General features: G+C 39.2%; 1 protein-coding gene across 1 annotated transcript in view; it reads right to left on the bottom strand.

The window, feature by feature from the left end:
* The window catches only part of DARS1 (aspartyl-tRNA synthetase 1), a 39500-nt gene extending 25131 nt beyond the window's left edge, over positions 1-14369 (bottom strand). The window contains exons 1-4 of the mRNA XM_082763004.1: positions 14261-14369; positions 13138-13195; positions 7715-7807; positions 2666-2768 (exon numbers count right to left, since the gene is read on the bottom strand). Of these exons, the coding sequence (XP_082619130.1) occupies positions 2666-2768; positions 7715-7807; positions 13138-13195; positions 14261-14338 (332 nt within the window). The 5' untranslated portion in view covers positions 14339-14369. The remainder of the gene's footprint in view (positions 1-2665; positions 2769-7714; positions 7808-13137; positions 13196-14260) is intronic.
* Between the last annotated feature and the right edge of the window lie 574 nt (positions 14370-14943).

Genomic DNA, 14943 nt, shown 5'->3' with positions numbered 1-14943 from the left:
ATTATGTTACTATACGTATATTCATATTACATTCTGTGGTTTCTAGACCACAGAAGGTTATGAAAGTTTTGTTCCCATGTGCCAATATCTAAAAGAGGAACTGGTTTGTTTATTATTTATGAAAATTTGTACAGAAATTGCTCACAATTTAACCAACCTTTATCTTAACCTCTCCTTAAAATTCATGACCTGTAATTTCACAAACTGTTTTAAAGAAAGTTTTGGACCCGCTATCAAAATGAGAAAGCAGCACAAGTAAACTAAAGTTTACCTACTGCCAATGAGAAAAGTTTAGTTTGCATTGAAATTGAAATGTAAGTTATTAACTATTTTATTTAATAAATGTGTAGGAAACAAGAGGAGATGATGAAAAAGACACCAAGAAAGGCAGAGAAACAATATAGTTATTTTTAGACATCTGAGACCAGCTTCATCTGCTAATAATAATGGCATTATTCCACAGCCCATGAAAACAAGCAGGAAAATGACTGAAGACAAGGCACGTACTGTCACTGTGCTTCAGGTGTTACTGACGTGGTGACCACAAGTGCACTTGGAAGTCAGGGAACAGCAGCCTCTGAAGGAAAAGAGGCAGCTGCAATGACGGTAGACAGAATTGTAGAACAAGATAAAACACTGGAAAAGCTGAGAGCATGGGAGGATATTAATGAAATAGGTTTGTTGGTGGGAAGGAATCCTAAGATGACTGCACTAATAGTGTTTAAAAATAAAGTAACTCTGCAAAACAAAACCCAGGATGGTTGTAGTACTGAAAGCTGTATCAAAGCACATTATAGTCAGCATACAGGCATTTCAGAAGCACAAATGAGTACAATATGCATGCTATAAAGTCTGAAGTATCAGGATTTAGACATAGAATACTACCATAAAAGGGAACAGATTGAAAAGTCAAAACACAGTACAAACATGAATTTGGCTACTCAGGGGAAATCAGGTCTGTCACATCAACAAAAGTGGGGAGATGAAAGGGAATTGGAAAGAAATTAAAGGATACGGTTCCATCTGATTTAACAGCTCACTGCTGCCAGAAGATAAAGGAGCTTTGCCCTCTGCTCTTTCCAGATACCACCTCTTGGTAGCTCTGCACCTCCAGGACCTACTTTAAATCACTACCCTAACAGAAAAATAGCCTAGTATACAAGATCAGTAAATCTACAAAGGGTTGTGGAAGGCTTACAAGTGGCAGTCAGCTCACAGAAGAGTAAGGACCAACTTCCTTTTCGCAAGCTCCTACCACAGAGCTCTGCTACTCGTGAAACAAATGTCAGACATCCAGTCGTGGAGCCAAGAAACATGAAGAAAAAATGAAAAAACAGATATTGAAGAAAACTGGAGGATAGGAGAGTATCACTACTATAAAATTGTTTCACTGCTCTGTAGTGCAACTTTGTTGAGAGAGCACAGGCAGACTGTTAGTGGGTTACAAGGAGAGGAAGTGGGGAACCGAGAGATTGTGCACTCAATTCTTTTCAAAGCTTCTAAGTGCTGGAGAGAAAAAACTACTTCATGAAGAAACGGAACGCTCTGGCTCATGAACACCTGTAAACAGCATGCTTCGCACTGGCACTGCCAACTCTAAGCACCGCCAAACAACGAACACTGCTGGTTCTGTTCTCCCGTTGCCTTGAACCTCAATCAGCAGAGGCATTATCCTAACCTTCTTAACTTGGCTTCTGCAAGTCTATACTATAATGAATCCCTCCTCTCCCTGACATATTGAAGGTTGAAGGCTGTGGCACTCTTGCAGCTAATTAGTGGGGGCTCCCTTCCCAGGCACAAGAGTAGTGCCAAGAACTACACAGAAGCAACTCGAGTACCACATGTTAAACATACTACTGCACTGAACTGATCCACATTTCTGTTTGTGAGTAAGTAGTTATACATGACTAAAAAGCTCTATTATAAAAACACCATTGTCATGTGAACTTATTTAGTAATGGACAACCTGAAAGCACAATCCTGAAGCAAGAAGTAGGGGAAAATTGTGTTGGTTTTTTTTATATCATTAAGAATAAAACAAACCAGCTAACTCAATTTAAATTGTTTCAAACTTTTTATTTTTTTATTTTTATTTTTTAATTAGCAAGTCTAAATATTACTGCAAATAAAACCAGAATATTTTTGAAAAGTAACTCAACCTCCTCCCAACTTTTTGGGCCAAAAAAAAAAGGCATGTAAATAAGATTAATTCAGGGCATAGAAACAACTCTTAATTTCAGCTCAGTAAGACGCTTGTAATGTGGAGCTTCTTTGCACCAGTTCTAGCTATATAATGTTACTACACTGCAAATCTTGTAGAAGAAAAACCCTGAACACGTGCAGACACACACAAACATCACACAAAATGAAGTGCCCCACTAAGCTCGGCTTGCCAGACTTTTTGTTAGCCAGCTTGAAAGTAAATGTAGGTTGTCTACGGCGAGAGAATGCTGCTTCAGCAGTTCAGAATGAATTTCAAGCCTGTTCTCTATTTTATCTTTTGTCAGTGTAATGTATTCAATGCAATAGTGAACTGACAATTTAAATAACTACATTTTAAAACAAACGAAGCATTGATGTTAATGTGTGAAAATGGTCCCAACCCCTGGGAGTCCTGGTTCCCACCATTGTTTACTCTGACAACAGGATATAATTGCTTACTTACTTGGCAGCAAACTTTACCATCTGCTTGCTCGCATGCTGTCCCACAGCCACAAGAGCCTGGATATTAAACTGCTGCTGACGCAGGACTAAGAAACACTGCTTCCCTGAATACAAAGAAAAACAACGCAGGTGTATTAAGGACAAGTTACTCGATAGCTTTGTGAATGAGAAAAATGCTTTACTGTTTTGATATTAAGCTGAGCTCTTAAGGGGGAGACGGGAGGTGGAAGTTTCCCTCTCTCCCTCCCTGTCTAAATAGCTAGATCTAACTACGTTCAGCTCTGCAAGTACACACACCAAACTTGAGATAAATCAAGTAATTCTGACTTACAGAACCTGTGAACAGACACTTTCTTGAAGTACCAATAAGCCTTCCAAGATAAGTAATATTTAGACAGAACAAACTGCAATTCATAACTTTTTGAATATCAAGTGTTCTTCAACTGTAAGAAGAAATCATACTTGTTGCCTCAGTCACAAATGCTTCAAGTATACATTATTTTAAAATAAGTTCTTCTCTTCTAAAATGTACTTCATCACTTCTAAAATTAAAGGCATAGAGCTCATTTGAAAAATGTACTCTGAGAGAAATGGGCTTGATTTTGCACCACAAGGGTCTATACCAACAATGTTCATTCTATAATACACCACACACTCAGAATGAACGGGAACAAAAGGAGTATTGATTCTGATAAATGACAAGAACCTAAAAGACCCAAATAAAAATTCCTGCAAGAGCAATTTATTCATGAACAGCTTAGGGAAAAAGAAGTTAATAGGACGTAATAGTAATTTACAAAGGATATAATGCACTTTGTTGACTTTTAAAATGGATATTTCCAAGTCAACAAAACTCCTTTAATTTGTTCAAGTGACAGTTAAAAATCATTTCATATTTCTGTTCACATCTCTAATAAATATTTATTACTTAACTTACATTTAAGGAAACATGGTGATTTTAAATGTTTCTTCAGAGAGAGAATACTGACAACAAATACTCACTGTTGCACAATGACAAAATGCATCAATACTTTTTCAGTTCCAAATTCTGACTCATAACATGACATTTCCATTAAAATTGTGAGAATAAGGAGCTAGCTTTGTTAGAGCTACTTCCCAATTACTGCTGCCTTACACTAGAAAACATTCAAAACAACATATATCCAATGTGAACAGTGATACCAAAAAGACAGTTGTGGTTTTCACTTGTGATTATGTAGATTACAATTTGACACATAGCTGCAGATGATTTAAATGATATTAGACAATCATGATAGATGTACATCATGACATACAATGTCAGAAATAAAATCAAACACATAAAACAACTAAAATGCTATTAAACATAACAATTACTTGAAATACCTTTATCCTGTGATTGTGATTTCAAAAAAATGCAATAAAACTAACTGCATATTTTCAGGAGAAAAAAAAAAAAGCATACAACTATTTCCATATTCCAGAGGCTGCAATATCTTAAGAAAGCTAATATAGTAAGGATTTACATTTTTCCTACAAGCAAACGTTAAGCCATAGATTTAAATTAGAAAAGTACAGGCTTCATAAATTAAATACAACCTTCAGCAATATATATGCCTGTGTTTCAGCAAGTTGACAAACTAATTAAAGTACAATTTTTCCATAGGACATTATGTGCTAAGGGTTTTTTGGATAAGCTAGGCTTATCTCTCATCTTTAACATCTCAATATTTCTTACTTAGTCTTGTATTTGATACAGTATTTCATTGAAAACAGTATTTTTCTCTGTGATCTCAGTCACAAAGAAGTTAAGGAAGTATGATGGAGATTCTGCAACACAATATTAGGTGTTCAAACGAAAACACAGAGCTGAAGACAGCAACAATGTCACTCAACTTGTATAAAGTTAAGGAAAAGCAAGTGAAACAAATGAGAAAACTTGTTTGGCAGTTGTATTTAAACCCAAGACTGTAAGTCTGATCGATATTTGCATTTCAAAAGGACTCAAATCTTGTCATGAGTAATGGTAGTTGTTTCTATGAGAAAAGAAAATGGTTTGTAGAATATAATCATTTGTAATCACATGGAAGATAAGTGATGAAACAAACCTCACTGATAGAAATAATTAAAACATTGGAGTTACAAAAACTGTAGTAGGAAACAACTTTTCCCCAAAGAACTTAATGCGTGCAAGATAAAGTACCAAACAGATGAGGCATAACCAAATCTAGTTCACGATTAGATGCCGTTCCAGATCAAGAGACGGGAAAAAAGGAAGCATTAGAGTGTGAAAAAAAATAGGATTATGGGATGCTCTCCATGTGTTTCAAAATCTTTACATGGTATTTCAGTGAAAAGACCAACTTTAATTATTCAACAACAATAAACAATTTTAAGCTTCTATAAAATAAACCAATATTGTATCCTATACACGAAGACCTAAAAAGATGAAGAGTTTCAAAAGAAAATTTGGTTTAAAAGGTTTGATAGTTTATTGGTAGAAACTTTTAGTCACTGAACAAATAAGAATACATCACACAGAATCCCATCAAAATGAAGCACGGAAAACCAAACAGGAATGGATGTCCTTTCTTAGAAATACCAAATGACACAAGACCTTTTGAAAGAAAAGGATGCAAACAAGAACTTTGCATAAACGGTGAAAATTTGTTTGTCATACAAATTAATACACCGTTAGTTACAGACATCTATCAGCAAAGGAAAAAAACACTTTTTAAAAAATAAAATTTGGTCCACTTGCACTTCGTGGTCGTCTTATTTTCAGACATACTATTTTGATGTTTTATAAAAGCTTTGCATCCATAAAACAAAAACAAGTTCCAGCCTTCCATGCCACTGAAGTCCCAGCTGCCTGGCAGAACCCAGACTGATTTCCCAACTGCTGTTCAATGATAAACGCAATCAGTAGCTTAGGCTGGCTTTAAAATAAAGCCAGAAATAACATTTCATCTATGATAAAAAACACAGGGCCTCAAGCACTTTAATTTTAGTGCAACTCACAGAAAGTCCCAACACCCCATTCTTTACACATCTTTCAGTTAATTTCCATTGGACTTCATGAGTGGCTCGCTGTATGAGACAGCTGGATTTTGCAGTTGTTCACATTCATTTATTTGGTTTATTGGTCAGAACCAGACAGGGTTAAGTAAAGGCTATGTTGGTTATTTAGAAGTCAAATCCAAGCTTCTAAGAAAAATAAAGCTATTTTTGTGCAAGATTTTCCTGTTTCCTGCAAGATTTTCCTCTCCATAACGGTAGGAATAGCGCCACAGTGTGTGTGGGAAAGGCTAACATTACTTTTTATTCTTAAACATTTGCTTTTGTTGTAAGGTTCTTTCCTCCAAAGCTTAAGTAAACAACCATACAGTATTCCCTAAGAGCATTCCCTGAACGTCAGAATTGTTCTGTCTTGTCAGTCTGAGAAAGGGTACAAGAAGCACAATCAATAAATTGAGAACACTCTGTGTCCATAATCGATTCCTTTGCTTTTATTCTTCAGGTTGCACTAAGAGTTTTGAAAATAGACATTATTATTTCATGAAGAAACACAGTCTCTCCTGAGGTCAAAGTTGAAGGGTGAAAAGCAACAGCTTCCTGGAAGTTAATGTTGCCATGTTACATGTTGTTGTGACTGAAGTAAATGTATGTTTCATATTAGTTATCTTGTATAAAATATATCAAGTAATAAACAACAATTCCATTTTGTTTTAGAGGTCTGTGTAAGACATCTGTCTTTAATACAGTAAATGCTGTTAGTAATCCGAACTTTTCCTCTACTTACAAAATAAAAAGCCATGAGGATACTCATGTTTGTATACTAATACTAACATTTAAATTAGATCATGTCTCCTGCCTGAATAATTCCAAGTTGTAATGACTGAGGTTTTCACATCTTTTGGGGTTACAAAATTTCTGTAACTAGCAAAGAACAACTTGCATGTTATACCATACCACAAAACTACTGAGGAAATCACACATATGTGATACATATATATTTACATTGAGCTCCTTATCTTAACAGCATTACAGGCAATCATCACAGGACCTTTTTTTTTTTAAAAAAAAAAGAAAAAAAAAAAGAAAAGAAAATGAATCCCCAAAAAAAGAGAAAATAACCTACACTCTGTGACAACAGTATGCACTGGATTTTCATCCCTAATTATTTGTATTATTCCCAGTTCTACAACTACTGCTAAGCTTCATTTATGAAGATCATTTCTTTATGCTCTTTTCTTTCAACTCTTGGGAAGACAATGCATTTGTATCTCACTACAGAGCTGCCAAACATAACTGAAACCAGTACAACAGTTGTCAGCATCTGATGTCAACTGAAAAGGCCAAAGCCTGTTTAAGTTTGCATATGGCAAACTGATCTCCAGAGAGAACTTCTGATTCTAGTGAAAAAACATGGCTGTCAGACAGCCAACTGTGACAGCCCACACCATGCAGAACCCACAGAAGGATTCTCCTCTGCCTTACATCCAAACCGAAATAATTAGATACAGACAACCAAAAGAAAGAAATCTGTAATTTTAATACATGTTTTTGTTTCCTATCAAAGAAAAGGTACAGTAAAACTATTCATACGCAGCAGAATAAATATGGCTGGCCTGACAACTGACGTATTTAAGTATTTTTTTTCCATAGAGCCTTAAAATTGGTTCATCTCAATGCCCCCAAAGAGCTCCCCCAAAGCAGAATGACCGTAATTTTTTACAATTATTATTTACAGTTGTCCACACAGTATTTTGTAATGTGATAAAAACAAAAATTACTTTTACAACAGTGTAATAATAATACCTGATTTTCTGCTCAGCTGAAAATGAAATGTCCTCTTCACCTTTCAGGAGAAGAGGAGTGGAAAATAGAGTAAGCCAATTGAAGTGCACACTGAGTAACCAAGTGGCAAAGTTTTATTATATGCAAGACATAATTAACAAATAGTAATTGCTTTGCTTCCTTTTACTGAAAAATCACGAAACCAAAATAAATGTCCAGTTTATACCAACAAAATGAGAAAATAAAAATCAGATCCCTGGAGGCATCTCACCTTTAGCTCTGCTCGTATGAATTCTGCCACGAACCCAAACCACCTCATCAGCCTTCTCCTCTGTCAAGTCTTTTATTCGAATCAAAACTCGATCTGCATTACAGAAAAATAACACATTTTAAAATTGTTTTTTGGAAGGAAAACGTTTTTCATTTAAACTCCAGATACATTTTCTATCACTGTTAAAATTTACAATAAATCCCAAATACTATTTTGTGTACCTACAGCATAATAGAAGTTTGTACTGAAAACACACAGGATCCCGTTTCCTTTCTCTGTGAATAACACTTGATCAAGGAGTTTTAAATTGGCTCAAGCTTAACGTTTGACTTACACAGCAGGGTCAGTCTCCCCTAAAACAAAAGCAAGACTTATTGTAGTTTGTGGATGGCACACCCAGAATGACTACATTATTTTGGTAGGACTTCACTCTGCCGCACCGCAAACCTGGACTTACAAGCCTGGATTTCTGCTCACTAAGGGATCCCTGCCTTGCTCCACCATACAAGATGGACACTGGTATGTTGAACATATGGCTCAAAGGAGACATTGCTGTTCTCTTTCTATACATTAGCAGGGTGAATATCGCTGTAAAATAATCATTATTTTAAATAAAATGAATCTACAAACAAATGTGCACTAAAAATTAAAGGAACATTCAATGCAGGGTTAATAAAGGGTAGAATTTGGGTAATAAAAAAAATTAAAGAAAAATATTTCTAAACAAATCAGGACTTTATAGCTCGTATGCAATTAAAACTACTGATTATACAAAAATATGTTTTTCATGGGAAATACGTAACGAATTCCCTCTTTCATCACAGACTTCTCCCATGTTGCAAAACATTAAGTTCACCAAGACTCTTCAACTAGTCTAAGACTAAGGCTTCTCTTCCCAACAGAACTTTTTCAAAGTTTGTCTAACCCAGCTTACCATCTGCCATTCTGGACTCCTTCCTTCTGTCCCTGAATATTAGTCACAGCTTGCCCTGAAATCCTATTATTCTGCACTGGACTGGTATTCTGAGCTCTGCAAATATGAAAGGGGGTGGTAATGTTTAAATGTTTTGTATGCCCTTATGCTCAGGGTAACATTTTTTTCTTCATAGACACGCATCAAAATAAGAACAGAATGAAAGTGCATATAGAAACGTGATACAAAATTGGCTTGAATATATTTGTAAGTGTGTGCATGTGCACCTGCACTAGGGAAGGGAGAAAGGGGAGTAAAGATGTTACTGCTTGCCAGCAACCCCTGTTGTTCAAACTTCATCAGTACTATAGGAAACAAGCAACCAGCATAAACTGTAAGCTTTAGTACTTCTAAGAGTTTGGTATTTAAGAGTTTTACAGTTAAAATTACCTCAGTCAACTTAAAACTGTATTACTAGAAACCCAAAATATTTTCCAGGCACAATCATAAAGACAAAATGAGGTGTTACTCTTTTTATGGATCCTTAGTGTTTCAAGAACCATCTGCATTAAATAAATATTTCTTTAAAATCTTTTTGATACATTATGGTCCATATTTCACCAAGATGAAATGACACCTTTAGTGCAAAATAGATATATACATATACATACATATATATATATATATATATATATATATAATTACTAAAAACTATTTCAACTTCCATAAAGAGGGTAACAAAACAATATCCAAAAAGAGGCACAATTAAGGGATTTTTTCAATAGTAGACACAGCAACTTTCCCATCACTGTTTCCCTATATGCCCCCAAATCCGGTCTTCTTTCATCTTGCTTCTAAAATGCTGGTAGTTCACAGTGGTGTCAATGCTTGTTAGTTCATGGCAACATCTATGCTTGTTAGCATAAGCAATCATTTATCTTTGTCACTCATTTTCTCTTGTCCAGCCAACATATTGTAGCTCCTATTTTCCTTCTGTATTCTCACCTATCATTTCACATGGAATTCCTTTCAGTTCATTTCTATCTTTTCCATGATAAAAATGAAGCTTCTTGTTCTCACCTTTGCGGTTCTCCCACCATACTCTCCAGCCTACCATCTATTTATTTTTTCGCAAATGCAAGCTATACTTACATTTTGTTTTCTTGCCTCTTCTTGCTGCATAAACACTTACAGATAATATTGCAAAAATAAAAGACATTTCAAATTATGCTACAGTTGCAGCGAAGACAAGGGATACAGATTAAAGATCAGACAAAACACTCCTTAATTAAGTCTGAATTTACATGGCCAGCACCCATTCAATGTACATTCTATTTTACCTTCATTGCTATTTAAAATCATATTTAAGGAGAACCTGATTCTATTTTTTTTTTTTATTTCATTTCCTTCATGTATAGCACAACCTCTTCTTTTCAACATACTAAATAAGGATTATCTTTCTTGCAGAGCTCTACCATTTTTTAAGCATGGGAGGAGAGAATAAAAATCCAAAAAGCTATATGGGTCGCATAAGTCAAAATCACTTTTACATACCCTTTCTTCTAGGTTGGTCTAACTTACATCACTGAATTTTGAAAGGGCGGTAAGTATTTCTGGTATCACTGTGAAGTGCCATCATTACAATGTTGGATAAATTTGAAAAAACGAAGAAAGTGGAAGTTTAATAATAATAAACTAAAAGCCAAAAGCAGTTTAAGATGAAAGCAGCTTCCAGAGAGGGGAGGTGAAACCAACAGGTCTGGACAAAAAGGGAAAGGCAAATGGAGTTTACTAGTAATCATAGCCTCGAGCTGGCAGGAAGGACTGTAAAGACATGAAGTAATGGGACGTAAGCACACCACACAGGCAGGGCAGCCAACACTAGCACAAAAAAAGACTGAGGTGGGCCAAGTATGAAGGCACAGGTGTGGGTGTGTGAATACAGTGGAGTAGGGCAGAATATCTCTGCATTAACTTTGTGATCAAGTGAAAGACCTTTTATTTTGCCTGGAGAAGAACTAGAATCTCCAAGTGCAGTGAAATGACAATAAACTCTTCCCTTGGAGAAAATAATTTGCTCCAATCCATCTAAACATTTTAGCTTCCCATGTCCAGCCGATGTCCTCAGCTCAGTGCAGCTACTACATCGAGCCTAAAACCAACCGTACCACAGGCATCAAACTGAGCTCCGGCCCACACCTGTGCTCTTGGCGGCAATTCCCAGACCGTACGCCAATCTGCACACACCACCCAGACCTCATTTTTCTGACTTAGACATGGCACCTATCCACATGGACTTGAGAAAGAAATTAAATACTGCACAAACAGATGGAAAACCCGCATTCGTGGCACCCCATGCCCCATGCAGTAGTTCCTTCAAGACAGTCAATGCGACCAGAATACTTCAGAGAAAAGCATATGTGTGCTACTGATGTTGAATGATGACTACACGCTCCCATGAGTCCTTTGATAAGAGCTTTCCCTGGCAGGAACTCCTTTTAATTTAAAGTACATCAATCTACAGCAAGGCATTGGGCTGATCTTGAGATCTTTTATTACAGACATTTTGTTTTTTATTGTTACCCGATTTGGTGTTCTGGGTAGCAACTTTCTAACGAATAGAACAGCAGGAGTGGATGTAGGGTTTATTTTATGTCTGATGGAAACCCTACTAAATCTTGTCCATGCATTGGCTGAGACTTTTTTTTAAATGATTGAGGGGACAACAACCCGACCTACAGCACTCTGCCCTTTTCACATCGTTTCCCATAGCTTTTACCATTTGCCTTCTCAACATATTTTTTCTCCAGAGTATTTTTGAGTGTTTCTTTTGAGTATGAGACAGCTGGCAGGGTAGACTTCCTCCAAGACAGCAGGACTCGATCCGCCATCCAAGCCTGCAGCTGGGGCTCCCACAGAGCTGTTGATAGAGGGTGTGAAACTGGCACAGGGGACAAAGCCTGCAGAAGCTCTGCTGAGCCAAACACCATCGCAGAGAGTGCAGGGTGAGGAGCTCCAACAGCGTGATCCTTTAGCCTACAGTCAGCAGTCCAGTTTAACTAGTCAGCTGCTACCTCTGAGAAGGTGGCTTTTTCTTGTCATTACACCCTTTGAGTTATGGCTGCACAGCATGCAAGGCTGGATGGCTGTGCTGCTGCCCCTTCCAGCACCCACCACACCCCCAGCCAGCTTCTTTTACTTTGTTAAGCTGGCTAAACAAGTTGATATTGTTCACAATTAAACACGTTGAAATGGAGCACAAGACCGGTGCAGCCAGCAGCTGGGCTGGCTAACATAGTGACAGAATTTCAACTTTAGTCCTGTTTCTTTGGCAACTAATGCATATTTTATTCAATAACAACTGTTGATACCGTCTCTGGTGATTTTCTTGTCCTGCGATTTTTTTTTGCATAATGTTCCCCTTCAGTTGTTTGCAAACTATGATCGTTTTTGTGGCCGCTCCTCTTCCCTGCATTCTGCATTTCCCTTCCTAAGGGAAGTCAACCCAAACAACCATCCAGAGGAGAGAAAAGTTACCTAGTCAGAGAAAATGTACTTTTTTTTTTCATTCCACTATGAAAAAGTTACAAGTAGCCAGTCTGTTACCTTCCCTCATTCCTGTTTCATGAGCTGAATAACGTGAAGATTTAATATTTCTTGGGATGCTGATCTGAGACACTGTTCTCTAGCTGAAATGTCTTCCTGAATCCCAATTCTGTACCAGTACGAAATGAGGATTTCTGAGTACACAGCAGTGTGAACAACAATAAGAACTATAAACATTTATATATCCTACTCAGAGAGAGCTGTTGCAGCAAAACATAGCAGAACTTACTCAAAAAAGACCCCAACCACCCGACACCTCAGGAGTTGGTATATTATAAATAACAATAATCGAATCGAAAGTCAAACTTGCAGTGACAAACGGTAAAAAAACTGACAGGCAGCACAGGGCAAGGTCCAGGCGAGTGCAAAGATTGTAATTCCATAATCTCCCTGGACCCTGCTCTGATATCCAACTATTATCGCGATTTTCTTTTCTTCTGTCCAATCAGATTTTCTTCTGTTCCAACGTATGTCCATGACCTCCTGTCCGATTGCCACACACTTTCAAGAGTCTGGCTTTATCTTCTCTATACCCCCCCATAAAGTAACCTTAGATAGTGACAAGATCATCCCTCAGCTGCCTCTCCTCCACGCTGCACAAGCCCATTTCCCTCTGCCCCTCCTCAGGGATCCTGTGCTCCTTCCCCTGCCCAGGCTGTCAGGGCTCCATCAACTGGCTCCACAAATGAGTGTCTTCCTTGCACTGAAGAGCTCAAACCTGGACACAGCACTTCAAATGCAGCCTCACAAGCACCAAACACATTCAGATAAAGGGAAAGAAGAGCAACAGAATCTGAATGAAAAAGTTTGATAAGTGATTTTTCAAACAAGTACTGAAGATACGTAGTACATAACTTGCCCTCTTTGGTCTTTTTCAATTATTATTTTTTGTTTTTAAACTGACCTGGTTTCTCTTGGGATTGTATCATTGATGACACTCCATATCTTTCCTTGGCATAATCCTAAAAAGGAGGTGAGAAATATATATCAAAGAACTACACACAAAATGACAAATAAAATCATTAGTTAACTGAGGTAATATAGAACAATTAGCTGTAACACTGAAGTGAAGAAAGTGTGTTTCAGACTGACAGATGCACAAGCAAAATAATTGTGCCCTATGAAAGAAAAAAATTCAACACCACACATGATAGGATCACTCTGCTACACAGAAGTTAGTACAAATGCCTCTACAAAGAGTTTACTCCTGAAAATATATTTAATTCCCACAGAAGTAGATTCATTGCTAACTATTTCCTTCCAATATTCAGGTCCCCTGAGAAAAACAAGACTGTATGCCAGTATGGCAGCCAAAGCAAGCCTAACAAAATCTGTCAGGTAAGGCATGGGGATGGGGCCTTTTCTTTAAAATGATGACACTTCTACATAGTTTCCCAACTAAGCCCATTCATTTACAAACAAGAAATAGAACTTGTTTTATATTATTACACTGAGCAAATGAATGAGCTCACACTAAACACTTTAGATGGGGTGGGTCCCGGTTTCTCAACTTTTGAGGAATTGTGGCCAACATACCAAATTTTACAGAATCCACCTGTAGTGAGAACTCACTGCTGATGCACACTTGGCCAAAGCAAGCCAGCGTGACACGACGTTACAACGAAATGAACTGCTGCTCGTTACGGCCACGTTTTTCCTTCCCGAACAAACCCTGGCCTACGACACTCCAGCAGGGCTCTGAGGCGTTCAAGCACAAGCCCCAGCCTCCAGCCGGGCCAGCAGGAGCCAGCTGTGCCCCTGCTGAAGCAGCCTGGCGCTGAGCTGGCCCGGGTACTTGGCAGGGCCCGGGATGGGGCAGGGGCTGGGGCTTCCTTCAGCGCCCCCCACCCCAAAAACCCCTCAGGGGACGCTGCCGCCTCGCTGCCACCTCCCCACACCCCCCCCCCCCAGGCCGGCCCCGCGCTAGGCCGGGCGCTCTCCCTTCCCCCTTTCGGGGCCCAGCAGCTCCGGCAAAGCAGCCACAGCGCCTCCCGTCCCCTCCTCGCTCCCTCCCGGCGGAGACCCACATCGGCCGCCGGCTGCTCCCCGTTCTCCGGGCGGCGATCGCGCTCCGGGCCCTGCCCGCGACCGGCGGCGCTCGGCATCCTGCGGCCCCTCACGGTGCCTCACGGCCAACTCTCGCGAGATCTCCGCCAGCCCGTGCTACCGGCGCAACTCTCGCGAGACTTGAGCTTGGCGGCTCGGAGGGCGGGACCGCTCGCCTCAGAGCTGCCCGCGGGCAGCAGGGGCAGGGGGTGGGCGACGGCTCAGCGCCCCTGTGGGGGCGCCCCATTTTTCTGCAGAACGCCCCGTTTTTCTGCAAAACGCCCCATTTCGGCTGCTGCTGGCCCCACAGGGCTTGTCCTGCCTCACGACCCAGCCCGTTGTCACTTGGGGGTGACGCGTGGCGCTGAGATGCTGTGGCATGCAGCCTGGTGCCAGCAGGCTGGTGCCAACCAATGCATGATTTTGGTGTCTCATAAATAAAATTGAGTCACCAGTGCCTGCCCCAAGTTTCCACTCTTCCTCTGAATCCTGCAGTTTATTATTAGCTAGCTAAAACCCAAAAGTAGCCCTGGTAATTTGGGGAGAATGAGCATTAGAGAAAATCCAGGTGTTTCCCTCCAGCTGGGTGCCTAAATCAATGCGGTAGTATTGAGGCCGGGCCTTGCTGCAGGTGGCAACTTTCAAATACCCAAAATCAAAGTTG

Source organism: Aythya marila (assembly GCF_965140915.1).
Source record: "Aythya marila genome assembly, chromosome: 6".
Lineage (NCBI taxonomy): Eukaryota > Metazoa > Chordata > Aves > Anseriformes > Anatidae > Aythya > Aythya marila.
This window is presented reverse-complemented; position numbering and strand designations above follow the sequence as displayed.